Source organism: Urocitellus parryii, chromosome 4 (genome assembly GCF_045843805.1).
Source record: "Urocitellus parryii isolate mUroPar1 chromosome 4, mUroPar1.hap1, whole genome shotgun sequence".
Classification (NCBI taxonomy): Eukaryota; Metazoa; Chordata; class Mammalia; order Rodentia; family Sciuridae; genus Urocitellus; species Urocitellus parryii.
In genome coordinates, this window is record NC_135534.1 from 199,066,653 (window position 1) to 199,094,406 (window position 27,754).

The 27,754-nt window shown below is 37.7% G+C and overlaps 2 protein-coding genes across 7 annotated transcripts in view; one reads left to right on the forward strand and one right to left on the reverse strand.

Moving 5' to 3' along the window:
• Nucleotides 1–4,169: 4,169 nt before the first annotated feature.
• Nucleotides 4,170–25,305, reverse strand: Rbm18 (RNA binding motif protein 18). Of its 2 annotated transcripts, none has more exons than XM_026410348.2 (6): nucleotides 25,217–25,305; nucleotides 22,308–22,426; nucleotides 14,660–14,786; nucleotides 11,226–11,312; nucleotides 9,448–9,533; nucleotides 4,170–6,083 (listed from the first exon to the last, which is right to left on the reverse strand). In XM_026410348.2, exons 2-6 carry the CDS (start codon nucleotides 22,418–22,420, stop codon nucleotides 5,924–5,926), a joined length of 573 nt encoding a protein of 190 aa, XP_026266133.2. In that variant the 5' UTR covers nucleotides 22,421–22,426; nucleotides 25,217–25,305; the 3' UTR covers nucleotides 4,170–5,923. The 2 variants fall into 2 exon arrangements, with proteins under 2 accessions (XP_026266133.2, XP_026266132.2); XM_026410347.2 differs by having other exon boundaries at nucleotides 22,308–22,436.
• Nucleotides 25,298–27,754, forward strand: part of Mrrf (mitochondrial ribosome recycling factor) — a 50,544-nt gene continuing 48,087 nt past the window's right edge. For 2 of the 5 annotated variants that reach the window (XM_026410346.2, XM_026410345.2), the window contains exon 1: nucleotides 25,298–25,442. The gene's annotated coding sequence lies outside the window, so the exon portion shown is untranslated. Of the gene's footprint in view, nucleotides 25,443–27,024; nucleotides 27,044–27,754 lie in introns of those variants that run through there. The other 3 variants (XM_026410343.2, XM_026410344.1, XM_026410342.1) reach the window with 3 other exon arrangements.

Here is a 27,754-nt window from a genome sequence, read left to right on the forward strand (position 1 = left end):
ACAGAACCAATAATACTCAGTGCATGGCATTCTGTAACCTCTATGCTGCTTTTTATTTTCTGTGTACCCCCAGAATTTTGACACCACAAAGGTTTTTCAGTAATGCAATGTCTAGAGCCACTCTCTGTTCTGTAAAAAAACAGATAGTAAATATTTTAGACTTTATGGGCCATACAGTTTTTGTTCTAACTACTCAAATATGCTGTTAAAGTAGGAAAGCAGTCATAGACAATATGTAAATGCATGGATGTAAATGTGTTCTAATAAAATTCATTTATGGACACTGAAATTTGAATTTCACATCATTTTCTTGTGTCAAAAGATTGTGTTCTTTTTTTCCCCCTCAACCATTTAAAAACGTAAAAACCATTTTTAGCTTGTGTGCTGTATGAAAAGAGGTGGCACAGGCCAGTTAAGACAAAGCAATGAACACCAGGATGCGTGTTTGTAGGTCTGGGTTCTACCTAAAGCTGTCCCATTATATTAGTCCATTTTGTATTACTAAATGGAATGCCTGTGGCAAGCTATTTTATAAAGAAAAGAGGTTTATTTTGGCTCATGGTTCTGGAGGTCCATCCAAGGTTGAGGGGGGTCACATCTAGTGATGGCCTTCTTGCTGGATGAGGTTTTTTAAAATTTTATTTATTCTAATTTGTTATATATATGACAGCAGAATGCAATTCAAATCATATTACAGAAATACAGCATAATTTTTCATGTCTCTGGTTGTACACAAGAGTCACACCATTTGTATTTTCGTTCGTGTATGTAGGGTAACGTCTGTCTCATTCCATCATCTTTTTGGTGGCTGTTTTGAGAAGATAGTATCACATGGCAAGATGGGGAGTAGGTGTGTGTGTGTGCTCTGGTCTCTCTTCCTCTCACAGTTACCAGTTTGTAATCATGAGTACATCTCTCTGACTACCCTGTGCAATCCTCATCACCTCCCAAGGGCCCCACCGTTAAACGTTATGGTGTTGGCTTAGAGTAAACTGCCATTCTTGTAATACTTCATAATGGGGATTAAAGTTCAACACATGAACCCTTTAGGGATACACTCAAACCATAGCACCCATTAACTATGTGGTCTTGGTCAAATCACTTTGTTTCTAGGTTTCTATTTTTTCCATATGGACACTGAAGGGGTGACATGGAATGGTTTCACAAGACCCTTCAATTCTCAAATACCAAGATTCTGATATTTTATTCAATATATATTTACTGAGCAGGTATTACATGCCAGGCCCTATTTTAAATTCTGGTGATACAGCAGAAGTAAGAGTTCCTGCTTACATTCAACTAGTGAAGAGACAAAATTGATTTATATATCATGTTGGGTAGTGATAAGTTCATTAGAAAATGATGAAAAGTGACGGGACTGTACTTTTAGGAGGGAGGCCAAACACAACCACTTAATCACTGACATTTGAGCAGACATGAGTCAAATGAAGGCGTGGGCTCTGTTCTGTGGCCTTGTGGCAAGAGTATTCCAGGCAATCAGAGAACTGCTGATGTCAAGGAACTGAGGTAGGTGCTCCCTTGTGCTATGGAACAGCACGGAGGCCAGTATGGCAGCAGCACAGTGAGCAAGGGGAGAAATGGAGGCAGCAGGGTCAGACAAGTAGTCAACAACAAGTCATTGCTTTCTTAAGTGGACACCTAAGTTCAGGAAATAATGCCAAGAGTTAGTAAATGGGACAACATCAAATTAAAAAATTGCACAGCAAAGGAAACAATTAGAAATGTGAAGAGAGAACCCACAGAATGGGAGAAAATCTTTGCTAGCTACTCTTTTGACAGAGGATTAATATCAAGAATATATAGAGCTCAAAAAACTTTACACCAAAAAAATCAAGTAACCCAATTAATAAATAGGCAAATGAATTAAGTAAACATTTCTCAAATATATGAAAAAATGTTCACTATTGCTAGCAGTTAGGGAAATGGCAAATCTGAGATATCATCTTATACCAGTCAGAATGGTAGTCATTAAAAATACAAATAATAATGATAAATGCTGGAGAGGATGTGAAGGACACTGTTGGTGGGACTGCAAATTAGTATAATTGTTATGGAAATCAATGTGGAGGTTTTGACATTGAGGAAATCAATGTCAAAAGACTATGCATGGAACTACCATATGACCCAGCTATATCACTTCTGGGTATTTATCCTAAAGAATTAAAGTCATCTTACTAGTGATTCATGCATACCAATGTTTATAGCAGCACAATTCACAATAGACAAACTATGGAACCAGTGTAGGTATCCTTCAACAGATGAATGGATAAAGAAAATGTGGTGTATACACACAATAGAGTTTTATTCAGCCATAAAGAAAAATAAAATTATGTCATTTGCATGAAAATGGATGGACCTAGAGACCATCATATTAAGCAAAATAAGTCAAACTCGGTTTAAGGGTTATACTTTCTCTCATATGCCGAAGCCAGAGAGGAAAAAGGAAAATGGGTGGGGGTGGATCTTCTCAAAATCAAAGGGAGATCAAAAGAGGAAAAGGACCAAAAAATGGGAGGTGGGAAGTGCTGGCGAGTGATATTAGCCAAATTATATATTATTATGTATTATGTGCATGCACATATATGCAACAACAAATCCCATCAATATGTACAACTATAATGACTTTTGTCATTTAAAAACTTATAGTTCTTTGGATTTTATTGTAGGTGTGATGGAAAGCCCGGGTTGGTTATGAACTGCCAGGCTGAATTAAATCTCCTGGTTCAGTCTCTTGAGTAGTTGGGACCACAGACATGTACCACCAAGCATGGCTTGAGAAATTGTTTCAAAATAATTTAAAAGGATTGCTCCAGTTACTGTGTGGAAAACTGGCTATAGGGGGCAACAGTTGAGGCAGGGAGATAATTAGGAAGATATTACAACAGTTCAGGAAAGAGATGACAGTGGCTTGAACAAAAATGGTACTGTGGGACTTGATGAGATGTAGTTGGACTCAAGATGTATTTTGGATAATTGACAGGACTTATCCAAGGACTGGATAGAGGCAGGAGAGAAAGAGAAATCAAGGATAAATAAGATGGGATCAAATGGTATTTTAGGAACATAATGATTACACACAGGAAACGGTTAATATTTAACTTAACTTTTTGGTACTGAGGATTGAACCCAGGGGCACTTCACCACTGAACCACATCCTCAGCTTTTTTTATATTTATTTAGAGACCGGGTCTTACTGAGATGCTCAGGGTCTCGCTAAGTTGCTGAGGCTGGCTTTGAAATTGTGATCCTCTTGCCTCAGCTTCTGATCTGTTGGGATTATAGGTGTGTGCCATTGTAGCTGGGTAACATTTAACTTATAAGGCAAGAAGAAGAGATCTTGTTCTTTTATACAGTAGAAAAATCCACAGATATATTGGCTTATTTGAAAATTAACTGCACATCTTAATAGACAAGGGACAGGGTTGTGGAATATCTAGATTCATAAAACTGGGGCAAATGATTTAAAGCATATTTTGGAAAAAAAAATTGCTCTTCATTTGATCCTTTCTCCCATTACTGAGATGCTAACCACAGAAAGTCACATTTTGCATTTGATAAAATAGGAGCTGAAATTAAGAAGACAGTTCATAATTCTTTCCTGAATATTTTCTTCAGTTCTTCACTCTTATATAAATAAAATGATAAGTGACATGATTTTAGCAAGAGTAAACCAAAGAATAATTTTACTTAAAGTACAGGTTACCTCTTAATAGTAGACCAAGTTAACACTTGTATTTTACAAGCCTTTCATGAGACTTCTTTCAGCATATTTATGATACACATATTTCTTCTGAAACTTCTATTTTGAGAGGGAGACTCACTAAGGTATGAACTGTAAGTTCAAATAGTCACATTTGCAATGAGAATAGCTAGTACCTTTTCTTATCGCTAACAATAGAGGAAGGTAGGCAAAAGGGTGAATTCACGCCTCTCAGGTGAATTCTCCAACTGGAGCCCTCTGCAGAGAAGACACTTGGAAGCAGAACTCCACCTGGACCCCCTGAGTGGAAATAAGCCTACTAGAGAGCTGCAGTCTTCATTCCAATAAATGGACCAGAGAAGACACAACCACACAGTCACTGTCTAGCATTTATTCACACGCAAGGGTAAGAATCGGTACAAATAATAAACAGTGCTTTAAATACAAATAAATAGTTCTGGTTTCTAAAGAAAACAATTCTATATAATTCTAAGTTAAGTATTTTCTAAATTCCTATTAAAAATAGAAGGCTATTTGCATTAAGTTCTACTCCACCATAACCCTTTGAGGACGTAAGGATAAGTGGTGAATTCTATACTCCAAGAAGTCACCAGAAAGATGGGAGATAGTTTACCCACCTCCCTGAACTATAACCCTCAACTGGAAAGAGAATTACTTGCATCATAGATAACATAGCTAATAAATGCAGAAATTATTTGCTATCTAAAGATATCTAAAAACACTGACCTTGGGTAAAGTGATAAGAATTTCTCTGAATCAGTTCTGTGGATTCTGAAACTTCACTGAACTGAATTTTGATTTCCAACGTCTTAAATTCATTTAAACTCAAGGAAGACTTAAATTCCCATAATGAAAGCTTCCTCTTGCTAGGAATGATGGTGGAAAACAGTCTGTAATCATCATGAATGGCACCTAGAGTAAGTAACAAAGTGATTTACCTAGTAAAGAAGCAACAGTGCTGCCCAGTGAAATAGTCGGTCAAGTGTGGCACCAAAATGACCACAACTGTGAAGGAACAAATCTCAAATCTGTCAGTTTATATATCTATCTAAGTTGTTATGTTTTGAATGTTCAAAATGGAAAAAATATCTAGGGTAAAGTATGTTCCATAAATGAAGGATCACTTTCAAGTCATGCAGTTTTTTAAAACTACATAAAACATGAGGTGTTTGAAATCTTGGTGCCAGAATGGTGCCTGCTCCACTGACTTTCTGCCCAAGATCATTTGACCTCTTCTACTCAGACGTCTACATGATTATCAGAAAATAACATATTTGATAATGACCAACATAGCAATGTTTAAATTTTCCAAAAAATTTTGCTTTCTATTCAGATTGATCATGATACAATTCCAAATAGAACAATCTCATGCTTTAAAAACAATCTCATGCAATAAGTGCAATTTTAAAATTCCTGTGTTAATAACAACATTTGGTATTATAAGAGGCAAGATTATTTGGATTTAAAAAAATGATTACTATAGAATAAAAATTAGATTTCCAAACAAAACTTTCATTGTGGTATAAAATGCTAAATTTGATTCTATAGTCCATTGATGCAAACAATTTTAAGATCTACACCGCATTTTCCTAATTGGGATTTTGAAACAATAAGCATAATTCTTAAGCAGATTACTACAATGTTTGCTCAAAGGACAAGCTCCCTTTTGCCAAGAACTCTCTTTTTTGGTTTAGTTGGAGGAATTTCTGTTATAAATTCTTGAACAGCAGTTCTAAACATGATTTAAAAGTCTTACTTTCCTCCCTGTCTCTTAACTTTTTCTTTATGTTGTAAAGACATGTGCACAGAAAAATGTTCTTTTGACAGAGGTTAATAAATTTAGTTTCCTGATTAAATAATAACATTTTGTATGTTTGACTTTCTCTCTGGCATACTATATAATGTTTCTGTAGTTATGAATCCAAACAAACCAGCCAACTAGAGCATCCCAGTGTTCAAATCAAAATTTTGGACACAATCCTATTTATTCTGGATGATGCTCAATTCTATACATAGTTCAGGGAAGACACATCCATAAGAACATCCAAAATGTTATGTTATCAAACTCTAACATGTGATTGTGCTCTGTTGGATAGTACCATCCACATCTACAAAGTACCAAGGCAGAGGAGTCAGGTGTGGAGACCAATTTGCTTTTGCTGCCACAGTAATTCACAACCATCATCTTCGAGATTTCCAAGCTGTTCTAGAATAAGGAGTAGTCCTTTTTTTATCTGGTGGCTTAAAGTAGGAATAAACAGGTGCTGCTGGATACTCCGCATCAGGATTTTCTGCCATCATTTTCAGCTTTGCTTCAATGGCTTTAATCTTTGCAGTGACACTGAAAAACAGCAAAGGATCAGAATGGGCCTATGTTCTTTCAGAACGTACTTGTATATTTCATCTCCTTGTGCCTCTTTAGAAGCAAAGAGATATTTAATTACAAACACTTAAACATTTCATATAAAAGAGAGAAAGAGGTAAAAAACAAAACAAAAACAAAACCCTGTCATTTTAAGGAAAAAAATCAACTCTGAAGCATGATTAAATTTTTAATACAGGCCTAGACATTCTTGCTGAACATGCAATCTACCGCTAGGCTACCCCCTCAGCCCCAGGCCTAGACATTCTTAACTTCATATGTTGTTATATTTAATTCTTTAATTCTTCACAGATGCTATTCTGCACCTTAGTGCTTAGCAGAGTAGGTGCTCAAGGAGGATTAAAACATGGCATCAGTTTATAGTCTTTATTTTCAATAAGAAAGTGAGACAGAGGGAGGTTAATTTGACCAATGTTAAATAGTAAATGATTGAACTGAGATTTGAAAACAAAGTGATTTCATAGCCTATGCTATTAACCATCACACTGCACCACCTTTTGAATCACTGAATAATAATGGAAAAAAATATTCTGGAGATCCTATGAAGTCTCCCTTTATTAACAGATATGTTTTATTTACAATGAACCAGGCATAGTATCCAGCATTTTATTTATGTTGTTTCTAATCCGTATAATAAGCCTATAAGGTTTACCATTCATATTTTATGGGTGAATAAGTAATTGCACGAGCAGAAATATGTTCAAGTTTCACACAGTTTACAAACTGCAGAGCTACAATTCAACCCCAGTTCATCACCAATGTCTTCGCTCTTTCCTCTCCACCAAAGTGGGAATCCAGCAACTTTGTATTACATAGAAAGGAGAGGCTGTGAAGTTGTGAGGAATCTGTTTCTGACTGAGGTCACTGCTAACTCCACACAAGAAAGCACTCAGACAATGGGAATTTTTTGGCTCATGGATTCCTTTATTTTCCATTCTTGATGCTGGCAATGGTCTATTGTAGTGAGAGAAATTTGGAAGCAGTGTATATATGGTCTTCTAGGGATCCTCAATAGGTATACATCTGCTATACATATCCATAAATTTTCAGAGGCAAGAAATTTAAAACTAAGTTCTCATAAAGAAACAATTAAATGTTTAAACATATGTTTATCCTGACTTGAATATTACACAATATACACGTGTTGAACATCACATAGCACCTCATAAATGTGCAATTTTATGTGTCAATTAGAAAATTTAAAAGAAACCCTCAAGTTACAATAAAAAGAGTATTGAGGTATTACCGGGATGCATTTTGGCTCCACTTCTATTAAAGTGACAGCCCTTCGTTCTGTTTAAAAAAAAAACCTTCTCTAGTTAGGCTTAGATGTTAGCAGAAAAATGTAAGTTGAGATTCTTTGGATTAAAACAGAGATGGAAAACACTAGGCTATCTGGTAAATAAGTAGCGAATACTGGTCATAAGAAGCTAAACACATGTTCATTGTAACATGGAGATATTAAAAAATGAGTCCAGTCACTCATGCAGTAAGATTTATGATAACCTCCATGGAGATTGACCTGTGATTGAGGAGGTTCAGATCTTATGGGGAGAAGAGTATAGTGGATATAAACTCCCAGTGAATCTAGAAAAATCCATAAATGTTTTGTAAAACCTTTATTTTTTAAAATTTCCAGAAGCACAGAATAATAAAGGCAATATAAAATAAAGAAAAATCATGACATTAAACTTATATAAATAAATATAAAATTAATTTCAATTTACCAGTTTATCATTCCTGAAAATATTCCAGGATCAATCCCCCTTCAGTTTAGTTTGGTGGAGATAATATATGAGAAAGGCATTTTCCTCTCCTGTTTGGTCTTTCATCCAAATAGATATCACTTTCCTAACTTTATGACTATTAACTTCTGATCCTTATGTACTTATGTTCCCTCACATATCTTCTTCCCCTGCCCTGGAAAAATCTTTAGATCTATATTCCTACATTTACTGTCTGGAGCGACCCTGAAGTAATAACTAAAGGACTGATTATATATATATAATATATATATATATATATATATTTTGGACTAGGGATTAAATTCAGGAGTGCTTTACCACTGAGCTACATCCCTAGCCCTTTTTATTTAATTTTGAGACAGGGTCTGACTAAATTGCTGAGGCTGGTCTTGAAATTCTGATCCTCCTACTTCAGCCTCCCAACTTCAGCCTCCCAACTCGCTGGAATTACAAGCATGTGCCATCACATCCAATATAAAGACTAAATTCTCAAGTCTGTTAGATCTTGCTTTGAATTCTAACTCTGCTATTTGCTACTTACATAATGGCCAAGATATTTCACTTCTCTAAACTTCAATTTTTTCATATATAAAGTGATTTTTATTATACTTAAATGACATACTGCATATAAAGTGTTCAGCACAGTGCTTGCTTCATAGTAAGGTTGTTAAATCCTGGGTATTATTACTAAAAATTTCTCGTAGGCTACAATGTGGGAAAAAAAAAAAGAGGGGGAGAAAGAAAACAAAACAAAAAGCCCAACTTCTACTTCTGTTCTACTACCCATTTACCTTCCCCTTTCTCTACCCAACCCTTAGTGTCCCTGTTTTGAATTAGCTCCAAAGAAATAACTGACAATTCACAGAAACTAGAACCAAAACTATTATAGTTGATGAATGGTACATAGAATTAAATATCTGAAAATGAAAATTCATATAAATGAACTCAGGGATAGTGAGGAAATCAGTGTATAATGGCAAATGCCAAAGGGACCCAAGGTTTTACTAAAATGCTTGTTTTTAAGGTGAGAGCTGTGTCTGATATATCTTTGCATCTCCAGTGTTAAGCACAAGGCTTAGTGTGTAGCAATTTTTTTTTTTTTTTTTTTTTTTTTTTTTGGTACTGGGGATTGAACCCAGGGGCACTTAACTACTGAGCCACATTCCCGGCCTCTTTTTATTTTGAGACAAGGGCTTTCTAAGTTGCTTAGGGTTTTGCTAAATTGCTAAGGCTGGCTCTTGCCTCAGCTACCAAAACTGCTGGGATTAAAAGTGTGTGCCACTGTACCAAGCTGATGTGTAGTAACTAAACCTGCCCTTTTAAAGTGAGTGCATTCTATAAATGGGGAGTACAGGATTATGGGGTGTACATAATCTTGGGGGAGATGTACGGAGAGGAGAATTTATACATTCTAGAGGTTAACTGAACCCATTTCTCAACACATCATGTTAGCAGATTCTATTCTAAATTAAGAGTCTGAAGATCCACTATGTTCTGTGTAAGTGAAGGTGTGCAACAAAGAGAGCTCGGGCTCTTGAACAACTGTGTCCTTCTATGGTACCTTAAGTTAGACTTACCTTAAGTTAGACTGAGTAGGCTCAGTGCTTGAGGAAGGTTCAAGACTGATTGGAAGAATCTTGTCATTTTTGTTATGATCGTATCTCTGAAAGAAAAGGGGTATTACTTTATGTGAGCAGAAACCAGTCCTTTATTTCAGTGCATGGGTTCAAAAATGCTAATCCCACCCAGTTTTTCATCAACATTTTCCAGATAATTTTAGGACTGCTTTACCTAGAATTAATGCAAAACTGTATACAAGTTGGTCTGAAAGCTGCAAGTTTAGAAAACAGTTGAGAAGCTTCCATCTAGCCATTAGTCCTCCTTATTTGGTAGGAAAAGAATTTCAATGTTTGAATTCACAGATGGTGCAAATAAGCAGCAGGGTTGCCCTCTTACATTTTTATTTTAACTGTCACATATCTCCTCTTACAATATTTGCTTTACCCAAAGCACTTTAAAATCCTGCTAGCTTTTGCAAAGTACCAAGCATAATATTTAACTCAACAGGACTGAGTGGAAGAAAAAAATATTAACAGCTTTCAGTTGCTGATACAGAAAACATTGTATAGTAAAGGAATTTAATTTGATGCCAGATAATTACATATTTCTTGTAAGAAGTAAATAAAATATTAAGAGAGCAATCAGGAGCCTCTGGTCAAAGATTTATAGGAAGAGAACCACGAGGTACAGATTTTCAAATGAAAGACAGGAATGAAGGATGATTTCTCTTGCATGCCTTTTCAATGAGATGCAGAGCAAGAAAACGACAGCCAGTTTGGCAAAAGAGACTTGATTTTCTTTTGAATAAAAAAGCATTTGGTAATTCTTCTTGTTTCTATTTTTAAGGCAAAGTGTCCTAGAAATTCAGAAGGCTCTGTGATTACCTGAAATGCTCATAAGGATCCAGTGTCTAAGCTTTTGTTTTTCAGTTTGGACTTGGTGCTTGAAAGTCTGTTTAGTTTCTATGATTCTTAACGGGGAAGCTTGTTGGGTAGGGTTGAAAACTATGCTCATATAGCTAACAGCCAAAGCCCCAACTCTGACTGTCAGAATTTTTTTTTGCAGGCAGGTCTGTCAAGACACACTGCAGAAGGAAAACTGATTCTTGGGACTGCTCCAGTCCACACACTTCACCAGCTCTGTGCCAGCTGGAACAGAATACCATTCATCTTCTTTTTCTTTTTTTTTAATGGCTACAGCTTTTCTAGTGCCTTCTCCCAAGAGACCAACTGCAGGATGAACAGGGCAGTTTGCCACTTCTCAGGGTTGGAGACAATATAGGCACTGCAAAGTCCCACAAACTCGCACTCTAATAATTCTCAAGATCTCTGGAGTAAGGAGATGCCAGTGCTATAAGCACTCAAGAGAAACTACCCATTTCTCAAGCATTTAGAATAAACAAATTCAAACTCTCCATAGAGACAAGAAGCTGGGAAGAGTCTAATAATGCCTAAAGCAACTAATTTTAAAAATAAATATATTTTTTCCCTCTGAAGAACAACCCCCACTGAAAAAATGATAGAGGTCTGAGTATACACATCAACCACATGGAAAAATCAATCAAAAACAGGATCTGTGGGCATGTGGACAGAAACAACGAAGGAACTTAATCCCTACTGAGATGCTTCTCAAAAGAAAAATCTGGCAACACACATGGTAAATACAAGTAGGAGACCAAAGTATGGCTGTTCCAGATGCGAAGAGGCTGGGATGCAAATGGAGACATGGGCAACTGTCTTTCAGAGACTCCCTGAAGATGAGGCAAGAAACTGTTTTTCTAGCCACTTAGCCATACCTTTACTTGAGCATGTGCCCATCGTACCACCAGCTTCTTAGACAGTGCCAGCTTGCCATTGAGACACTGGATGGCTTGTTCTGCTTCCTGTCCAGAAAAGAGATAAAAGTTGGTCATAAATTCAAAAGCTTACTTATCACTTTGTATTCTTACAGGGCCTTATTAGCTTTGATGGCTGAGTTTCTAACCAAATTACTTTTGGTAAATGCTTGGCAAAGGGTTTATAATTTTAAAAGGCAGAGTTAAAAAAAAGGTTTAAGTCTTTAAAAAGTAAGACAAAATTCAAATTCTGGCTGTTACTTGTTGGCAGTATAATGTCTGGCAGGTCACTTAATGTCTCTAGCTTTGTCACCTATAAAATATGGTATACTATTACATGCTCCTCAGTGGTGGCTGTAAGGATTCAGAGTGCATAGAAAGTGTGGAACATATGGTAAGCAATTAACAAGTGTTAGCAAACATCATGGTTCTTATTCAGTGATACCTTTCTGTACACCTCCAGAAATTTTAATCCCTACATGGACAATAGAACTACATCCTGGACCAGGACTTACTCCCTGGATCCAAAGTGAAAAACAGCAATGGCTTCAAAGGATATGGGAGTGAAGGGAACTAGGCCGGAAAAAGCAGGATTGAGTCAAAGAGACTGAACAAGGTATCTGTGTGAGTCAATCTATGCACCTGGTTTTAAGAGCTACAAGTTCCCTGACCCTTTCCCCATCAGATATTGGAGCAACAAGGTTGAGAGGAATTCCTGAAGCTGGATAACAGTCACTCTAGGTCACTCCCAGGAAACCTGGCTATACTTTCTCATCCTGACACATCTGTTTTGCCCTATTTCTGTCCATGAGGCACTGAGCCAAATGTAACCCAAATTTAGTGGAGGCAAAGAAGTCCTTAAGGAACAGAAGATGAATAGAAAGTCCTAGAGGGCAGGGAGAGTCTAAAACTGAGCATAAGACAAATAAGCACTCTAGTATGGTTTTACAGTAAAACCAGTGCTTATTTGTCTTATGTTCTGTCCCTCCAAAGCTCATCAGCATGGCATTCAACAAATATTTTTTTTGGTACCCATTGTGTGTCAGGCATTGGATATTAATTGACCATCCTGGTTTCTCTACAAAATAATAAGTCAGACTGCTAAATAAGAGACACATTATCCTTTTTAGATTTCATTTGATAAATTAGAACTTATATGGTATTCTATTAGTTCTGAGGTATTAGCAATAGTAAGATGTCAGCAAGGGATAAGTGTTTTTAAAAACAAATAATCTAAAACATTATTTCAAAGTTCAAGTATTCGATGACACTGAATGTCAACTGTGTTTTAATTTATTCTTTCTGTAACATAACATCCCATTATAATGTACATTTTTCAACAAAAATTGAAGCCAAAAGAAGTTGAGACATATGCTCAAAGTCAGTAAATAAAAGAGTTGAAAATACAGGTATGTTTTGTGACTTTTAGTCCAATGTTTTTAAACCAGCATTTGTTCCCAACATGACTTCTGATTTTAGGAGTCTGTAAGAATCCTCACCACACTATTATTAGTAAGGAAAATAAAGTATTTAAGAATACTAACTATATGGGTATTCTTTCACTTCTCTCAAAAAACTTGAATAATTAGAATAACATATCACTTATTACTATTTACAAAATTAGAGAAAATAAAAAATACCCAGGACTGACAGGAACAAATAACACCCTCAAACAGTCTCAGAACATATTGATACAACATTTCTAGAAGGCATTTTGATAACTGTATAAAATAATAAAAAAACCCTATATGCATGACCTTTGAGGTGCCAATCCATTTCCAGAAATGTGAAAAACATATTTATACATATAATTACATACATATAATATATAATTACATATACACATATAGTTAAAGAAGATATTCATTATTGTGATGTTTACACTAGTCAAACACTGGAGAAAACTTAAGCAGCTTAAGACATTGAATACTTGAACTTTGAAATAATGTTTCAGATTATTTGTTTTTAAAAATTTTAAGAATTTGGGATCAGTCGTATGTTATATAATGAAATATACAGTCATAAAAATGTCATTAGCTGGGCTGAGGTTGTGGCTCAGCAGTAGAGTGCTCACCTTGCACATGCAAGATCCTTAGCACCACATAAAAATATATGAATAAAATAAAGATATTGTGTCCAACTACAACTAAAAAATAAATATTAAAAAAATGTCATTAACTTTTATTTGCACTGTAAGTCACATGATGACAAAAAGTTTTAATATATTTTGAGGGGCTAACATAATAATATGATCTTATTTGTTTATCTGTATATATGTGTACGTGTGTGAATGTGAAGACAGAATAAAACTGGAAAGATACATCACTAAATATTAAATGATTTCTGTGTATTGGGCTTAGGGATTGAAAAATTTTTTGGTTTCTTATATTCATCCAAAATAAGCATGTATTACTTTGTTTTTTTGGTACCGGGATTGAACCCAGGGGCACTTAACTACTGAGCCACATCCTTAGCCTTTTTTATATTTTATTTTAGAGATAGGGTCTTGCTAAGTTGCTGAGGCTGGCTTTGAACTATGATGCTCCTGCCTCAGCCTCTCAGCTAGTGGGATTACAGGCACGTGCCATTACACCTGTCTGTAAGTTATTATTAATAAAACAGTAACTAGGCAATGTTGCTAACATATAACAAAGTCATAGAGAATACCAAGTGGCATCTTTATATATATAAATATATTTTTACATTTATTTTGTTTATTTTTATGTGGTGCTGAGGATCGAACCCAGGGCCTCACACGTGCTAGGCGAGCACTCTACCGCTGAGCTACAACCCCAGCCCCGCATCTTTACATTTAATAACATTCCAGTTCTATCTCTTATCAATGTATTTCTACTGCAAAAACTAAATTTAAATATAAGAAGATATATATAGATGGACACAATACCTTTATTAGATTTATTTACTTTTTATGTGATCTTGAGAATTGAACCCAGTGCCTCACACGTGTGAGGCAAGCACTCTACCACTGAGCCACAATTCCAGCCCTGAGAAGGGTACATTTTTAAGAAATCAAAATAAAATGAAGTTTGTGGGTGGCTCACTACAAAGTTTCTGTACCACAGGGCAAAAATTCTGAAAGAAAAGGAGGTTTTGTTGGCCAGCCAATAAAGAAACAAAACAGGATAGGAAGGGGGAATACCCACACACTCCATGTGGGTATCCCAAATCCTTTGCTAAATAAAGTAGGTTGGTCGCCTTATACCTTGAGCCTGGGGAGAGGAGATCTTGCAAGCCATTCCTTAACTGTGCATCTTTTTTAGTATTTGCCATAAGGCACACAGGCAACAAGAAACTGCTGGTCTAGTACACAAGAGATGCACAAATGATTATGGAGTGTGGCAATTACCAGGAAAGGGGGAGGAAAGCAAAATTACCTGCTTAGTTTCAAAGTTAACAAAACAGTACCCTCGAGGCTGTCCCTCCAAAGCACCTGACTTGTGGAAGAGGAAGTCGAACTGCTTCACCTTACCAAACTTCTGGAGGAGTTTGAGGAGGTGGTATCTGTGGAAAAAGAAGAGGTTATGAGATCACTGGGAATTCTGCTGGCCTCTCAGCCTCAAGTGAGAGATAAGAGTAGGAAATAATGTGTCTTAGGGATAAATCTCTTGCCCTTGCCCCTGCCTTCCTCCAAACTGCTGTTTACTTGGCAATCAGAGTTGTTTGACTCATTGGAATGGGAACTAGGAACTCTCATACCCATGTGTCTGTCCAACATAAAAACACCAAACAAAAAACCCACATGTAACAAACAGCTGTCTGGCCCACAAGCATCATTTGTTTTTCTTTTGGAGAAAAGCTCAAAAATAGTGTCAATTTATTTATTTTTAATTTCTTGGCAATGAAACTGTATTTGTGAATAACTGTTACTTGATCAGAAATATATGTCCACACTCCAAAGGCCAAAGCCTATCCTATCTCAAAGATAAACAAAGTAACAAACACATATACATTCATACAAGCAAGCACACTAAAACAGGGCTGGAAGACTTCCCTAGATTTTGTAGTTAATCATTAGACCCAAATTGTACTTGTAAGAAATACCAAAAACTAAACTATAGCTAGTGGCACTTCCATTCAGTGCTTGAGAGTTTCAATCCCTGATGTCCTAGACATCAGAACTATATGGAATTATGGGACCAGGACTAGTCTCACACAGGGCAGGGGAATCAGGCTAGACCCTGTGAATCATCCAGCTATACATAGGTAATTAACCAACTTCAGTCACCTTAATGCAGTTTATACTGTGGGGTATGATCAGTAAAGAAAGTAGATTGTCAAGGAAGAAAATTTATTCCTGGCAAGATGTTCACTCCAAGCTATTGCTTGCCACTCTGCTCTTCATCCTTTTCTTGGATTCCTTACTCTAAAAGGTACTTAGTTTCAATAGGGCTTTTAAGTTATTCAAACAGATGTGGCCTTAACAGGTTGCTGGGCCAATCTCAATCCCGACTTCCTGTCATCTGATGTAAGAGTGAGACAAACCAACAGCTCTCCCGTTTCCTTTTCCTTTGGCCTTCCTCCTGGCATCCTCCGTGCTATTGAAATGGAGTCAAGGCTTTCTCTAAACAATAATGTCCCTGTGATACTAAAAAGGTATCAGCCCACATGCTAAATCTGTTATTACTGGGAATTCTACCCCAGAGGGAGTCAGTCAAGATGTCATTATAGCCACATTTATATTTACATTGTTTTCTAGGAGAAGCTCATCAGAATTTTATTCTTGAGCAAGAATCTCCTTTGGGAGGCAGAAAGATATCAAATAGATCATAAGCTATACTAAATTTGATACTAATGTACATCAACAAGTAAGCCCATTATCCTGGATCAAGTATCTGACACTGTGGAGCAAAGAAGAAATAATACAGACTAGTACTGGGGCAGGATGGAAGGATCCCAAGGCATATTGTGGATAGTAATCCAGTTTTGGGAACTTGTTTTGAAGGGAAAAAAAACAGGACCCCCTACTTTCTTAATTCCCAACTCCCATCAGAAGACCTCAACAACCAGTGAGAATATAGGAGGTGACTCTACAGGAGAAAGGGAGGCACCTTGAGTGCAAATTTCTTTTGTGACTTGATTATCTAAAGGGCCAAGTCTCTCAGACAATAGACAAGACAGGTTAGAGTCTCCCCAGGGTCTTTCATTTGCAGCTGCACCTTCCACTTACTATACCCATTCAACCTTTATACAGTGCTGTGGAATGGTGGGTGAAACCCATTAAAAAAAAAAATCTAAGGCTACTGTGGGCTGGCCATCTTTTCATTAGTTTCATTCTGCTTAATAGCAGGAAGGTAATGTGATTGGCATTTCCTAGGAAATGAATTTTAATTTACTCAGGAAAAAAAAAAGCCAACAGATTATTCATTGTAAAGCTAACAAACACATTCTGCCTGAGAAGTGCGACCTTAAGATTCCAAGAACATCTGCTTAGGTCTGTGTCTTTCAACTTCTACAGGATTTCTTTTCTTGTTTGATAATTTCTTGAAATTATCGGAACACCGAAACAAAAGGAATGAAATGTTTACTATTTTCCTTCCTGGAGATGGGGACTGCAAGCTCTGATAGTGAAAAAAGCCTGAAGATCTTGCTCTCACATCTGCAAGCACTTTTATCTGCTGCAGGAGCACAGGAGAGCTGCTACTCAACAGAGGCTTGCTGCACTTATGAAATGTGTGCCCCACTGCCCTCTGGAGTGAGAATTAGCACTGTAGTTCCATCATATCTCTGCAGCTTAAATCAGTGTTTCCCGTAATGAGTTTTTAAAAAGTGTTCCTGCCCGGTTGCACAGAAGTAATCTATACAAATATTAAAACAGACACCTACTATGTGTCAAGAACCAATTTAGCACTTGGACTATTCAGATGAATAAAACTGTTTTTAAGGCCCTTACATTCTGGTAGTGATGTGTAATCAAACAACTGTAAAATGGTGTGATGCTTACAGGCACAGATGAAGAAAGTTCAATTGTGTAGGGAAGGTGGTAATTCAGGAAAGATTTGTGAAAGGTGTGGCATCTGAGTGAGGTGTGTCAGTTTGAGTAGATACCACACATAAAGATACAAAGATAAAAAAGAGTCCGATCCACGGGAGGAGAGTCTAACAGCAGGCAGGGGATAGGGTATGAAGGATGTTGTATGCTTAGGGAATTTAAATTTGATGTTGTATGCAGTAGGAAGTCAATGGAATGACATTTACAATTATCTCTAAGAGCTGGGGAGTTCATTGGTGGAGTGCTTGCCTAGAAGACCCAAGGTTCTGGGTTCAACTCCCAACCCCCCCAAAATAAGATTTTTGTTTTTTGAGATGGGGTCTCACTGTGTTGCCCAGGCTAGCCTTGGTCTCTTGCAATCTTCCTGTCTCAGCCTCTGAGATAGCTAGGATTACATAAATGTACCACTGTGCATGATTTAAAAAAAAAAAAAAAGGTCTGTTTTTTTTTTTTTGTGCATGATTTATCTTAGAGAAGAATTTCTTTAAAAGCACATAGAAGTTACTGAGGTCTTTATATTCTATGCTATGTACCTTGTTAAATGGTTTTATTGCAGTTCAGATTTAAGTAATCTAACAGGAAAAGGCTGTTTCATGCAAACCAAGACATAAAAAGAAGCTTGGAGTCAGAAGGAAAAATAAGAAATGGGTTGAGAAAGAAACAGGTTTCTCGGGGTAAAAACAATGCTCTCACATGCTCCTGCATTTAGTTTCCCTTGCATTCTAGTTTATCTAGTGAATCCCTGAAAGTTTGCATCAGGAGGACACTTCCACTTAGCTGGCTCTCCACTGATTTTAAGTTTACTTAATATACTCCAAATTGACCTCCCCACTACAAACTGGGATGGCTCTTTTTAGCTACTCTATGGTCCCTTCGGGGACATGAATTATTTATATTCCTCAGGCAAAACCCCTCAGGTGTCCTCAGCCACGTAAAATGAAAATGAAAACAAAAAAACTCTCAGGATCTTCTTCAATTCTCTTCTTTAATCATGTTCTTCCTGTCTCAGACTCACCTACTGTCTATAAGTTCACTGTCTCTACCTAGGTTGACAGTGATGGCTGGCCTGGTTTATGGTAGCCTATCCTAACTAATCTTGAGCTTCAGTTTCTGGTCTTCCAATTCATCCTATATGCTTGAGGTCTAATTTCTCAATTAAAACATCACTTTCATGAAGTCAGTCTCCTGCCAACAACCTACAAAACAAACAAACAAAATCCCCCACAATAAATCTCTTCTACATGGAATTCAAATGCATCTTCTTAAATTTTAGACTCTGTCTTAACCTGATGGTATTCTATCTATCCATCTGACTATTCATTACCATTTACTTTTTTTTTTTTTGGTAGCAGGGATTGAACTCGGGGCACTCAACCACTGAGGCACATCCCCAGCCCTATTTTGTATTTTATTTAGAGATAGGGTCTCACTGAGTTGTTTAGTGCCTCACCCTTGCTGGGGCTGGCTTTGAACTGGAGATCCTCCAGTCTCACCCTTGAAAGCCTCTGGGGTTACAGGCATGTGCCACCACACCAGCTTAATTACCATTTACTTTTTAACCTCTCCTTCAGCCAAAATATTCTGCTTACACATAAAGATCTTTCTTATTCCTACTCTTATATTTTTATTTATTATTTTACCTTCACTTAGGATGCTTTTTCTATTAAATTATACTAGCTTTGTTCTCACACTTCTCCTTCTTATGTATAATGTAGTAGTTATTATTTTGGCTTCCTACATAGCACATTCAATATTGAAAAAAAGCCAGTATTAACCCTTTAGAGAAAAACTACAATTCAGAAAAAATAGATGTCTAAGTATATCAGCTTTTTTGGTTTTTCCATTGAAGGCACTGGTAGTGATATTTAAAGATACGTTTAACCCTTATAGTTCAACTGGGTCCCACAATTTAAAAGAAATCCTTACATGTTTAAATTTAAAACAGGATACCTTAGGTCATGACTGTTCAATTACTCAGACTATTAGAGTATTTGTACAAAGTGCACTAAATTAGACAGTGGTAAATTAGTTCTATCATTAACTACTTCAGTAAATTAAGCCAACTCATTTAACTCTTTTTTTTCCTATAAAATAAGGAAAATAATATCTGTTCCACTTATCTCCCAAATTTGTTGTGAGCTTAAATAAGGTCACTATACAATATTAGAATTAGAAGATGTGTTCATATCATTTAGGTGAACACTCTCATTTTATAGTAAGAAATATGAGTTAAAATGTAGTTAAGGAATTATAGTTGAAAGAACATGGGTTTGGACTCTGTCACTTCCATAAATAAATGTTCATCATCACTTCCTCAAATCCAAGTCTCTTAAGATCTACTCAGTCTTTACCTATATTTCTGGTATGTAGTATAGGCTAAATAGGTCAATACCACAATAACAAGAAACCTAATTAATTAGGCAGTTAGTAAGGAATGCATGTTCTGTTTAGACTGATGGACTTTCTACCATAACTTGAGTAGGATTCGGATTAATAACCAAGAGGCGTGCGTGCACGCACACAGACACACAGACACACACACATGCACACAGACACACAATATGACCAGAACCAATCACAAAATAAACTCAGAAAAACTGAATGGGAAAGTGCTGTTTTTGAAAATTACCTGTTTTACATATTCTTGTAAATACTGATAGTAAATATATACTGTAATTTGTTTTCTAAAAGAGGTAAGAAAACACTTGTATAGGACAGACATTCAGTTCAGTTTATGAAAGAGATCAAGAAGAGAGGTGGTAAAGAGTAAGGATACATACATAGGACAGAGAGATAAGAAGGGTCAACTGATGGGGAAACAGTAGGAACTGGCAGCAATTCGTGGGTGGGGAATAAGTTTAATTGGGAAAACTGGAGGATGCTCTGCAAACCTCTGTCAAGAGTCATTACTAGTTTAGAGATTTAGATTCAGTTAATACTTTCTGAAGATTTATAAGATATACCTTATATATGTGTGTGTGTGTATATATATATATATACACATACATACACTTACACACATACACATAGGGAATGACTGTTAATTATACATCTAGACTCACTGTTATTTACCCTGAGAGGAGAGGGATCCAAAAGTTTATATATTTCAACAAACTTGGAAGAAAATCATATATTTCCATAAGTTAAGACTTTACTAAAATGTTATGTTTTTTTTTTTGCTTAGAATTAAGTAAATTAAATGAGGAAATGCTAGACTTTCATGTTAACCATAAAGTAGTTATGTCTTTATTTAAAAATAAATCAATTATTATTTAATAAATCAGTTTAATAGATGAAATATTTTTAGGTAAGGAATCCATAGAAGAAGACTAGCAAAAATATATACAGAAGTGGGGACACCCTAGGTAGAACACACACTTCTGGCTGGAAAGGCCGTAATCTGCAGTTTGGTACTTGATGTCGACCTTTGGCCTGATGTAAAAAGGACAGAGGTGTCAGTAGGAAAGTTTTGATTTAATGTTCTTGTTAAAGCTCTAACTGAAAAAATTTCATAATACTCCAACTTATGACATCAATGGAGATGGCCAATGCCCATTGCACCTTCCTGACAAGCAGGGCACAATTAGCATTTAATGGAATTGCAGCCAACACAACCAACACTGTTTCCAGGCTTGAGATTTCCATTCAGACAAGCAGAGGTGGGAATGGAAACCACTCTTAGAAGCAGCATCCCCTGAGCTAGGGTTTTAGATGATGGAAAAAATTTCTCTGATGAATAGACATTGAGAGATTGAACAGGTTCACATTCATCCTCAAAGCCATGGACCATTAAAGAGAACTGAAATATTTGCTACATTCTGGGGTCCCTGTGACCAAAGTAGTATAATATAGGAGCAACATATCTTATATACCACCATAATTTCTAGAGGGCCCACACTTATCTACAGTTAGCTGATCTGAGCTCCATCAGATTTAAGGAGCTAAACTTTCTATCATGACCCAGACCTATAAATTTACATACCTTTTCTTCTCTCCTCATCCTGATCCTTAAATACACCTCCTCTCATGCCAAGCAGCTCTCTCCTCTCTTCTTCCCTTTGACACTATTCCAAAAAGAGTAACTTTCTAGGGCTGATGAAATACTCCACACCTGCTTGATTCATTGGCTCAGCTCAGTTCCTTCACCCATTACTACTCTGCTACCAACCCTCACCTTCCCCCTGTAAAAAACAACTGGGAAAAGAGGAAAAAACCTCTCAATTGTCTGTGACCTTGTGACTTTTAGGCCCCACTTTCCTCTATTGTAGTTTAAGAGAGCTGGATTGTATCAGAGGTTTTCAAGTGTGCTCCATGGAGCCCTGGAAGTTCCACAGAGTTTCTTCAGGAATGCCACAGAAAGAATGGCAGCTAACAAAAGGCTTTGGATATATATATCCTTTTTGACATCAGAGTAGCTATAAGCTTTTATTTTATATGTAGTTTCTGATTATTTTCACTTTATAACAGCATCCCTCAGATTTAAAAAGCCTGAAAACCGTTTAGCATGGCACACAATTGACACTCAAATCATTTGATGAATAATAATAAAAAACCAAAGGAAAGTGGGATGATCTCTGAGATCTCTTCCCACTTTCGCCTTCTGTGATTCTGTAGTTGCTTACAGGAATTGGAGTCAAGTGGCACCCCTCTGCTCATCTGCAAAGGTACTGAGACTCTGCTTATTCTATCACACTAGGAGACAAAATATGTCCCAGGCTGATTTTCAAAAACAATTCCCTGTAGCCACTGGGTACAAGGATTCAATAGTTGGAAATTAGAGAACATCTTTGGCAAGTAGGAAAAAAAAAGGTATATGTTTTAAAGGATTCCCAAGTCTGTGTTCTCACAGTAGCAGAGTGCAAATACAAGAAAAATGACAAAATAACAGGCAAATGACATCATTTTCCATTCAAAGACAAAACATAAATAACAAGGTAAAAAATATATCCTACACCCTTTTGAAATTCTTCTGAGCAGCACCACTACAAACATCCCAACTTTATAGGTAATGAATTAAGGTGACTTAGACTTACTCTGTGATTTTGGGGTCCAGGTTGCCAATCCATAATCTGTGCCCTTCCTGTAGAGAGCCCTCTGAAAGGATGGATGCGTTCTCCAAGGGTAGAGTTTTGGTTTCTGCTTCCATCAATCTCTATGAAATACTAAAGGCAATGTGAACATTCAGGCAGGAGAGGAGCAACACTGTATGAACATGAGTCTTCAAATTCAACCCAGCAAACATTTACTCAAGGAGGGCAAGTCCTCCAGGCAGACTTTCTGAGGCCTCAGTTACTCCATAACAATGGCCCCAGAACCAGTTCCCTTGAGACAGCTCCTCCAGTAGCTAGAGCACAGAAGCTGCCATTTCAGGTGAAAGAGGAGTGGCTGTGTGGAGAAATTCAAGCTTTCCTCCTCTGCAGCTAGAGGCTGACAGGGGTGGAGGCCAAAGTTTCTATTACTACATGACACTTGAGTTTAATGACTGTCACTGAAATAAGCTTTGGAAGAACATTAACATCACTGAAGAGGATGGTCAGAGAAGAGCAGTGTTATATCCCTTTTCCTCATGGAAGAAGCAATACTGCCAAAGGAAGAGGCAATATAGAAAATCTGCAGATTTTGGAGTTAGGACTGGTCTGAAAGCAGCTTGTGTGACTTGGTGAATTATCTGAACTTTCTATGATTCAAATTTCTCAAATATACTAATAGAGACGACAATTCTTATATTATAGAATTATTGTGAAGATTAAAGATAGTACATGAAAAAAGCCACTAAGCACTGTATCTCCCTATAGTAAGTTATCAATATCAGTTATTATCCTGTTTAATATCCGGAGAGAAAGTGGGTTGAAGAGACTAATTTACCCCTAGTTATTCCAGTTCCACCATTAGATAGTTGAATAACTGGGTAAGTTACTTAACCACTTTTGCCTTGGTTTTCTCATCTGTAAAATGGGAATAATACCTCACCGAGTTGTGCAGATTCAGTAAGTTACAGGCCTAAAGCATTCAGAACAGTGCATGGCACCTAGGAAGCATTCAAGACTGGTAAATTATCACCAGTCTTAGTACCTCATGTTATGGCTAAGGAGAACAAGGATTTCGATGGACCCAGCAATGGAAAGAGCAGAAAGCTTGGTGTCAGAACACCTAGATTTGAACTGTGGCATTTCCACTGGAAGTTGCTTTTCTCTGAGCTTGTTTCCTCATCTTTAAGTAATAAGCTTTGCCTTGCTTATAAGTTAAGGTTGCTGAGAGAACAAAAAATGAGAAGACAGGTAAAAAGAGATAATAAATATATAATGTGATCGAGAAAAGAGAGGTAAAGGGGTTAGGAAGAGGGCAGGCTGTGCCAGACTTCAGAACTCCCTGCTAGAAAAAAACGTGTCCTATATATTCCAAAGGGCTCAGCACTGATATTGACACTGCCATTGCCTTTTATTCTTCTAAGTACACCCACAAAACCTAGCACACAGCAGTCCCTGGTTTAGCTGTTTGTTGAGCATGCTTATCTATTCCCTTCACACTAGGGTATTTTTCTTGCTTTTCCCACTCACATCTTTAACCTGTTCAGTAACATGAGATAAGCAATTATGAGCTGCTAAAGCCTGAGCCATGCACTGAAAACAAAGAAACGAATAAGCCACAGCTCTTGCCCTTACTTCCTGAGAGGAAGGTGATACAGACATATATAGAATCCCAGGAGTGAAAATGGAAGAAACATTTTGTCTTCATCCTGCTTTTGTTTCCCTCTATTTTCTCACAGTTCATCCCCCCCCCAAAAAAAAATTGAGTTTCAATTTTCTAGGTAATGTCTAGTTAATTATTGGGCAGTGAAGAAGCAAGTTCCTGCCCTCAGGATGCTTGTATTTGGAAGGAAATTAGATATAACTAGTGATAAATGCTGCAAACACAATTAATCTGGGTGTTCTGACATGGTTTTGGATTACCTTAGATTGAATGGAGAGGGAAGGCCTCTCTGAAGATGATGACATTTGAGTTGAAATTAGAATGATAGGAACTTCTAATTTTTTCATGTCTAAAACCACCAACAAAACGAAAAGCTACTTAATAGTGCAAAAAGGTACTATGTTTTGATGGGAAGAATGCAAAATACAGGGCTGGAGAGATCTGGATTTGAATCCTGACTTTTGAACCAATTTACTGTAATAAATAACGTCATCTCTCCCAACAGAGTCTCCTTGATTCTCTATCAGTCACTTTTTGTATTCTCATATAATACGAATTCAAGGAGTCGGTTAAGGGCTTATTTTCTGTTACCCTCACTAGTAGCTAAGCTCAAAGAGAACAGGGCCTTGCCAATCTTGATTATGCACTTAGTACACTGCCCGGCGGCTCATGGCTGGTGCTCAATATTTAGTAAGTGAATGAATGCAACAAGGCACTTCTCCAGTTGAAGCCTCAGTTTCTGCTTCCTTCCTAGAATGGTACAAACATTCCTATCTCTGAGGTCGTTCTGGGCCTTAAGTAAGACCATACTGGCGACAGCTCAGCACAGGGTTTTTCGAGGAACAATAAGGTGTTATAAAAGATCAAGACGGCACAGGACTATCAAAATTCTTTAGATCTGCAATGGCGATAAACCCTTAGGTTAACAGAGTTCACAGTCGACACCTGTCCTCCCAGCTGAGCAGCAACAACCCTGGTAAGCCAGTAATAGTTATTCGGGGAAACTCAACTCCAAAGAAGCAAAGGGACCTGCTCCCCCAGACTAACAACGGCGTCAAGCCTGGAACCCCGACTTCCCAATTCTTGGCTGCGGATTCCCAGAGGCGAGAGGTTATTACTCGGATTGTTATTTCCGGGCAGCAGCAGGACAATCCGGGGCGGGGCCTGCGAGCCGTCCTGCCAGGCGGCCTCTTCTAAGACCTCCTCGCAGGGCTGCCGGTGAGGTGCAGGGACAGGTCGCAGCCGGACTCACCTGGTGGCCTCGGCGTTGTATCCTCAGCTCATGCCCCGAAAGCAGGTCCTAACTCCGGGTCCGACAGACGTGTAGCTCGGTCCGCTTCAACACCTCCCGCAGCCAGGCCGCCCGTGACGCGATACGCCTGCGCCGCCGCGCTGCCCCGTGACGTCACGACGCCCGCGCCGCCGCCGTCGCCTCCGCTGTCGCACGAGGCTTGCCCTAGTAACCTGGGCAATAGCTGGTGAGTGGCCTCCAAGGGTCTCGCGGCGCGCGCAGGGTCCAGGTGCCAGAGACCCTTCTTCAAGGACCTAGGCCCTTATGGCACCAGACTCCCGCTCCCACCCGGTTCCAGTCCCGCCTGACCTTAAGGCGGGGGGCGGGACTTGTGGCTTCAGAGCGAGGCTCCCGGGTGGGAGCGGGGCTGTCTCATCAGCTAGGACTTTCAGGGTCGTCGAGGGACAATTAAGTAGCACACAACCTGACAGGAACATTTCATTTTCAGAACAGTCCCGTGGGAGAAGGTATTATTACTCTCCGTGATGAAGAAACGGAAGCTCGAAGAGATAACTTTCCCAGGGTCACGCGGTTGTTAAGTGATGAAGTATAAATTCAAACCTAGGGCTGACTCTAAACCTGAGCACTCCTCTCTGCAGCCCAGAGGAAGAACCCTGACACATTTTACAGATGAGCTTACAGATGAGCTTGAAGTCCAGAGAGTTTGACCAATCTAAGGTCACATATTTAGGAAGTGCTGGAAATGATTCTATTAGGTGTTGTCTAAATTTGGTGGCTTTTTCTTTAATCACACTCTATTATATTTTCCAGGATCTAGCAGAGCTTTATAGATGAAAACCTAGCCTGACCCCCCTTCATTTTGTAGTTGGGGAAATAAAGTCTAGGGAGGAGAAATAATTTGGTCCAAGGAGTGATAGAGCTGCCATAGATGTTTTTTTGAATACAGGTTGTTGTGGATCTAAAGGAGATGGATGACAGGGAGTGCTGAGGTAGGAAAATTGAAATCCACATCTCATAGTTCTTGGGCACAAGTTCTTCACTTGTTAAAATTTCTAAATTCCTTTTTTGGCTGTACCAAGGACATAGTGATTCTGTGTAGAGTCATATTACGAATATATTTCTTTACATGGCACTGAATTTAAAGAAGAGCATGCTCTACTCTCAGCAAAAACCTGGCAAACCAAGGGATAATGGAATTAGTTCTTGGAAGTAGAACCCAGGACCTACCATCAGGGTAATTCCAACTTTGGTGCCAGCGTTTTGACCTTGGATAAGGATTTACTCTTTCTGGGCTTTCATTCATGTTTTCATCATGTAGATGGTATCTTCTGTGTTCAGGCACTGTGCTAGGCATGGAGGAGGATGCAGAGGCAAACAAGACTGCCATAGTAGTGCTTTGTAGTGCATGTGGCCATCTGGAGACCTTTAGACAATAATAAAGTAATTACACAAATGTTAACTTGTATCATGAAAAGTTTAATGCTATCATGAGGGTGTTATGAAACTGGGATACAGGACCTGTGACCTAATTGAGTAGGAGGAGGTGGCCAAGAAAGACCTTTTGTTTTTTGGTACTAGAAATTTAGCCCAGGGATGCTTTATCACCAAGTCATATCCCAGGCCTTTTTATTTTTATTTCATTTTTTGAAATTATCTCCCTAAGTCGCTTAGGTCCTTGCTAAATTGTTGAGATTGACTTTGAACTTGTGGTCTTCCAGCCTCAGCCTTCTAAGCCACTGGGATTACAGGCATACACCACCACACTCAACAGGAACACATACTTTGAGGAAGTGATGGTTAAACTGAAGTCTGAAAGAAAAATAGGAGGTAAATAGGTGAGGGAAGATCATTCCAAGCAGATTCAGTGGCATATTTGAAGATGTTGAGTCATGAAGGAGCCCCTGAGGAAATGAAAGATCAGTTTATTTGTAAAATGTGATTTGTAATCAAATATTATAATGTGAAAGAATTTTATATACAGGGGTCAGTTTGTACACACATATTTATAAAAAATGTGCATATTGTAAGTTAATAGATTAGAAGGGATTGTTGGGACAGTGAAAGGGTCAGGAGTTGAGTTCATTATCTAGTTCTTTCCAAAATTAAAATGTACCTTCTCCAAAGAACAGGGAAATTTGAGTTTTGAAACCCTCAACTTTGGGAAAGAATGCATTTTTCACATAGTTTGAAAATATTGCAGAAGTTGAAGTAATGTAATAGCTAGCTACTCCTTATTGTACTCCTGCTGGAAGCCAGATATTGTGTTGAGTGTTTTATGTACACAATATAGTATAATTGTTAAGAGCATAGACTGCAGCTATATTGCCTGAGTTCAAATATGGGTCAATTTATTTGAGCCTCTTTTCTCATCTGTAAAATGGTAATAATCACTAATTACAGCTTGAGATACTTACATCTTGAGATTCAGAAGAGTTTATTAAGTACTTGGAATGATTTCTGGTCACTATATAAATGGTTATTTGTTCTTATTAATATAATAATTATGTTAAAATGTCATTAATATTTTAATGTGGTGGA